At 43.9% G+C, this 6,431-nt stretch overlaps 1 protein-coding gene across 2 annotated transcripts in view; it reads right to left on the bottom strand.

Moving 5' to 3' along the window:
- Nucleotides 1-426: 426 nt before the first annotated feature.
- The window catches only part of LOC124142192 (degenerin deg-1-like), a 30,010-nt gene continuing 24,005 nt past the window's right edge, over nucleotides 427-6,431 (bottom strand). For both annotated transcript variants that reach the window (XM_046510500.2, XM_046510501.2), the window contains exons 10-14: nucleotides 6,311-6,392; nucleotides 5,624-5,681; nucleotides 4,518-4,600; nucleotides 3,279-3,354; nucleotides 427-950 (exon numbers count right to left, since the gene is read on the bottom strand). In XM_046510500.2, the coding sequence (XP_046366456.2) occupies nucleotides 684-950; nucleotides 3,279-3,354; nucleotides 4,518-4,600; nucleotides 5,624-5,681; nucleotides 6,311-6,392 (566 nt within the window). In that variant the 3' untranslated portion in view covers nucleotides 427-683. The remainder of the gene's footprint in view (nucleotides 951-3,278; nucleotides 3,355-4,517; nucleotides 4,601-5,623; nucleotides 5,682-6,310; nucleotides 6,393-6,431) is intronic.

The following is a 6,431-nucleotide window of genomic DNA, read 5'->3' as shown; positions in this document are numbered from 1 at the left end:
TGGAGGGCGTGGTCGTACGTTATACATACACCGTATTTTACACATTGGAGGGTGTGGTCGTACGTTATACTTGCACCGTATTTTAAACTCTGGAGGCCGTGGCCGTACGTTATACATACACCGTATTTCACACATTGGAGGGCGTGGTCGTACGTTATACATACATGGTATTTTACACATTGGAGGGCGTGGTCGTACGTTATACATACACCGTATTTTACACATTAGCGGGCGTGGTCGTACGTTATACATACATGGTATTTTACACATTGGAGGGCGTGGTCGTACGTTGTAATATTATATTCAAAGTTCAACTTGTGAGGAAGAGTTGTGATTCTGGAACAACATAGCTGGAATATTGCTGAGTGCGGCGTAAAACAAACAAACAAACAAATTTATGCCAAGAGCACTGTAACACTGGTCTTCGTCTGTTGTATAACTTTAATGGCCCTTGTCTATTGCACTGTTTGCATGTCATTGATCAGTACATAACATACATGAAGCTAAAGTTTCACAGTGTCGTGTGCAGTCGTCAGTGCTCTGATCTCTTGCAACTCGCAAAAACTCATGACCTCCCTTAATGCCCGATATATGAAACACCAAAAAATCACACTGCTTTATCTTTCAATGAAAGTTCCTTGTTCTCTTGTAAAGATCAGGGCCCGGAGCTGACCCGGGAGATCTTAATGGCCATAGCTCGCCCGGTAGTCGCCATTTTGACTACGAGCGTAGTCAGAGCGAGTTTGGTAATCCGGGTACCGTGGCTTGCTCGTAGATGTCTCACTGCGCACGCGTGGATTTGTTCTCCGGGAATCCGTGCTAGCTCCGCAGCGCGCGAAACAGACACCCATGATCTCCACGAAAAACTGTCCGATCTCAAAGATACTGATCACAGACAAGCCGATCCACAACCCGAGCGTACCACCGATGTCCGACAAGAACTGTGCTTCCTGAAAACAAAGTAATGATATGAGAAGCATGGAACGCCAACCTTTGTATGGTGTTCTGAGACGTATGGCGTGAAATTGTGGTTAAACTCCATCACCTAATATTTTCATTAAAGCCGATCTAACTTTACGGTTCAAACATAATTCATATTGGCGAAATGGTATCTTGGCGCTCCTTTCACTGCGGGACTACAGACACTACCTGGGATTTGGGGCTAATACATACAGTACCCGGTCTTGGCTACTACAGACACTACCTTGGCTACGACAGACACTACCTGGGTTACAAAGACTACGGGGACAAAACCGAAATTACAAAGACTACGGGGACAATACCGAGATTACTAAGACAAGGGGGACAATACCGAGATTACTAAGACAAGGGGGACAATACCGAGATTACTTAGACTACGGGGACAATACCGAAATTACTTAGACTACGGGGACAATATCGAGATTACTAAGAATATGGGGACAATACCGAGATTACTAAGAATACGGGGACAATACCGAGATTACTAAGACTACGGGGACAATACCGACATTACTAAGACTACGGGGACAATACCGACATTATTAAGACTACGGGGACAATACCGAGATTACTAAGACTACGGGGACAATACCGAGATTACTAAGGCTACGGGGACAATACCGAGATTACTACGACTACGGGGTCAATACCGAGATTACTAAGACTACGGGGATAATACCGAGATTATTAAGACTAGGGGGACAATACCGACATTATTAAACTTAGACTACGGGGGCAATAACGAGATTACAAAGACTACGGGGACAATACCGCCATTATTAAACTACGGGGACAATACCGAGATTACTACGACTACGGGGACAATACTGAGATTACTAAGACTGCGGGGACAATACTGAGATTACTAAGACTAGGGGGACAATACCGACATTACTAAGATTACGGGGACAATACCGAGATTACTAAGACTACGAGGATAATACCGATATAATTAAGACTAAGGGGACAATACCGACATTATTAAGACTACGGGGACAATACCGAGATTATTAAGACTACGGGGTCAATACCGAGATTACTAAGACTACGGGGATAATACCGATATTATTAAGACTACGGGAACAATACCGACATTATTAGACTACGGTGACAATACCGAGATTACTAAGACTACGGTGACAATACCGAGATTACTAAGACTAGGATAACAATACCGAGATTACTAAGACTAGGATGACAATACCGAGATTACTAAGACTAAGGTGACAATACCGAGATTACTACGACTACGGTGACAATACCGACATTACTAAGACTAGGATAACAATACCGAGATTACTAAGACTACGGTGACAATACCGAGATTACGACGACTACGGTGACAATACTGAGATTACTAAGACTACGGTGACAATACCGAGATTACTAAGACTACGGGGACAATACCGAGATTACTAAGACTATGGGGACAATACCGAGATTACTAAGACTACGGGGACAATACCGAGATTACTAAGACTATGGGGACAATACCGAGATTACTAAGACTAGGATGACAATACCGAGATTACTAAGACTACGGGGACAATACCGAGATTACTAAAACTACGGTGACAATACCGAGATTACTAAGACTACGGTGACAATATCGAGATTACTAAGACTAGGGTGACAATACCGAGATTACTAAGACTACGGGGACAATACCGAGATTACTAAGACTACGGTGACAATACCGAGATTACTAAGACTACGGTGACAATATCGAGATTACTAAGACTAGGATGACAATACCGAGATTACTAAGACTGCGGGGACAATACCGATATTACTAAGACTACGGGGACAATACCGAGATTACTAAGACTATCGAGACAAAACCTACACTGCAAGGACTACCGATACTATCGTGTGTAATAATATTATTAATGTGGTTGTTAATTAGAATGTGAAAGAGCGTGTTAAAGACTTTCAATGTGATGAGCGGCCCGTGAAGATCCGGGGTAGAATAGTTATAGGTCTTCAGCAACCCATGCTTGCCGTAAAAGGCGACTATGCTTGTCGTAAGAGGCGACTAACGGGATCGGGTGGTCAGGATCGCTGACTTGGTTGATGCATGTCATCGATTCCAATTGCGTGGATCGATGCTCATGTCAAACGATGGTTTGTCTGGTCCAGACACGATTATTTACAGACCGCCGTCATATAGCTGGAATATTGCAAAGTGCGGCGTTAAACAACAAACAAACAAACAAACAAACAATGTGATGAGCGATGTATTCATAGTTCTCATTAACAAATCAGCTGTGAAAACAGTCTTCCACACAAACACTTACCGCATAATCCGCTTCCTCCGTGATGTTTTCGTAGTTCAGATCTTCGTAAAATATGTTTAGTTTTATGAAGTTTTGTCTGTAAATATAGATATGAGCTTTGTAAACATTCCAATCCATCAGTAATTTACTGAACGTAATGAGGTAAGACAAGACGCATGACAACCAATCAATGGTTCCTTCATGGAATAATTCTCCCACTGTGACTCCATGCACTAAAAGTCACGTTTCTAGAAATATTATAATTTAATATTGACATCTCACTTCTCAACTGGTTCACAGTGTCAGTTAGTGATTATAGTCACGTAGCGAGCATGTTCAGACCAAGGTTGTAATCTCATAAGGCATGTGGGGGTGGGGTGTGTGTGTGTGGGGGTGGGTGGGGGTGGGTTGTGGGGTGTGTGTGTGTGTGGTCCAGTCGTCTAAGGCGCCGCGATTCGCTGTGCAGAGTTGCGTCCCTTGGGCATGCCAGAAACCTATGATTGTGGGTTCGAATCCCGGTTCGCCCCGATTATGTTTCTAGGTTTGTCAGCACCATACCCGTGCTCGTGGGTTTCACCGAAGTGATAAACGTCTGAGACCTGCATCACTTCGGGCTTTCCTCCTACATCAAGCTGACACGCCGCGATATAACTGGAATACTGTTAAAAGCGGCGTTAATCCCAACTCACTCACTCACTCATAAGGCATGTATGTCCCATTTAGTACGTTATATCGACGCTGACTGAATATGTTCCACTCGACCTTTCTTGGACATTTGTGTTTTGTTTGTTGTTTGTTTGTTGTTTAACGCCGCACTCAGCAATATCCCAGCTATATGACGGCGGTCTGTAAATAATCGAGTCTGGACCAGACAATCCAGTGATTGATATCATGAGCATCGATTCACGCAATTGGGATCGATGACATGCATAAACCAAGTCAGCGAGCCTGACCACCCGATCCTATCAGTCTTACGACAAGCATAGTCGCCTTTTACGGCAAGCATGGGTTGCTGAAGACCTATTCTATCCCGGATTGGACATTTGTGAGTATACAGGGTTGGAACCTGAGATTGACTGGGGTGGTGCAATACGATTGCGTAAGATATTAAAATGGACCTGACGAATTTTCAGTTACTTTAAGTCAATACATTAAAATAAATTGTTTGTGTTTCGTAACAGAATAAACCTTATCATTATTCCTATAAGAAGTTGGGTCGTATATTCCCTATCACACTGAGGTGCACGAGGTTGAACTTACGACAACCGGAAGCCATCATATTCCCGGAGTTTCCTGCAGTGTTCGGCGTCCGACCTGGCGCATATCGCCTCCACCAGTACTTTCTGAAACAAACGAGAAGCTATCAGTGTGACACATGAAGATCCCATGCTTGCGGTAAAAGGCGACTAGGCTTATCGTAAGAGGCGACTAACGGGATTGGGTGGTCAGACTCGCTGACTTGGTTGATGCATCACATCGTATTTCAGTTGCGTGGATCGATGCTCACGATGTCAATCCCTGGATTGTCTGGTCCCGATTGGATTATTTACAGACCGCCGTCATATAGTTGGAATATTGCTCAGTGCGGCGTTAAACAAGAAACAAGCAAACCTTTGATCACGAGTGGGGGTAAGTCCTAACCATCGTGTCATGGCAAGGCAAAGAGCACACCTTTGCAGTACAAGCTGCATCGGAAATGTTGTCCGAGATGAGGATGAATGGGTATATTAAGTAAGTGGTATATCGTGGATGTACACGATGTCGTAAGGGATGCAGGCATCTTCACGAGGCAAGGAAGTTAACCGACTGTAAAAAGTCCAGTTTCCACCCTTGCCTATCTAGACTGGAATTTCTGGACTCGATCGTAGCGTCACTAGTGGCTATTACGAGTTATCCCTCTCCTATGTCTCTCCTATTGACCAATCGGATTCCACCTCTCTTTTCACTTACAGTTGTTTCAAACAAAATGGCGGCGCCCAGTCAAGGCGATCTGATCAATAATCAAGATCTATAGTGTAATAAAACGGGTCTTATTTTGCGAAGTGCATCAAATCACATCAGCAACTTGATTAAAAACATGAAAAGATTTGGAAAATGTCTGTTGACGCCGAGTTGGCAGAACACATGCTTTGCAAATACTGCAATCGACCGAAATCTGGACTGCTGTTTACGAACCGGTTGTCGATTTCGTTACACGATTTTGATTGGACTATGCATAGACTCGTTAGTCCAGCCATTTTGTAACTCCATAATCCGAGCCTTGTTCGGCAAGGGTGGAAACTGGACATATATAATCAATAAACTCCCTTTCCACGGGAAGATGGCATGAAGAGGCCTTCTGTTGTGAAGAGGTGATGGGCGCTTACCCCATATTCCACGGACGGCCATTGTCGGCTAGAGATGCTTTTCTCGAACAAGGATTCACTGGAAGAGGATCATATGGCAAATTGTCAATCGCGAAAACATTGAATGTACATTTCATACAATGTTCAGTGCTGGCTATACTTAATCACCGTGTGTTTTACTGAACCAAGCATATTTCTTGACACACTTGACACAAGACCCGTGAAGATTCCGGGGTAGAACAGGTCTTCAGCAACCCATGCTTGCCGTAAAAGGCGTCTATGCTTGTCGTAAAAGGCGTCTAACGGGATCGGGTGGTCAGGCTCCCTGACTTGGTTGATGCATGTCATCGATCCCAATTGCGTGGATCGATGCTCATGATGTCAATCACTGGATTGTCTGGTCAAGACTCGATTATTTACAGACCGCCGTCATATAGCTGGAATATTGCTGAGTGCGGCGTTAAACAACAAACCAACCAACTTGACACATAATTTAGCGTGTCAAAGTGAGCGAAGCTCTCCGCGAGATACATGGAGATTTTTTCATGGTTTTATTGTCAGCTTGTGTATAATCGTCAAATATTTCCTGTCGTGTTTCGGTAACCCGAAAACGTGACAGTAATTGCGTTTTCAGATAAAGGAATGTGTACATTGAAGCTACATGCACTGATATAAGTATATGCAGGCAAATGGAAGAGAGCTACTCACACGCAGGGGCTGTAGCACGTGCACTGGGAGGACAGGCGACCGAACTCGAAGTCCTTCTCAATCTTGATGACGCACTGAATCTCTGTTTGAATCATCATATTAGAAGTCAGTGTTGAATACA

The sequence above is a fragment of the Haliotis rufescens genome, unplaced genomic scaffold, assembly GCF_023055435.1.
Source record: "Haliotis rufescens isolate VD_foot unplaced genomic scaffold, xgHalRufe1.0.p SCAF_2, whole genome shotgun sequence".
Lineage (NCBI taxonomy): Eukaryota > Metazoa > Mollusca > Gastropoda > Lepetellida > Haliotidae > Haliotis > Haliotis rufescens.
This window is presented reverse-complemented; position numbering and strand designations above follow the sequence as displayed.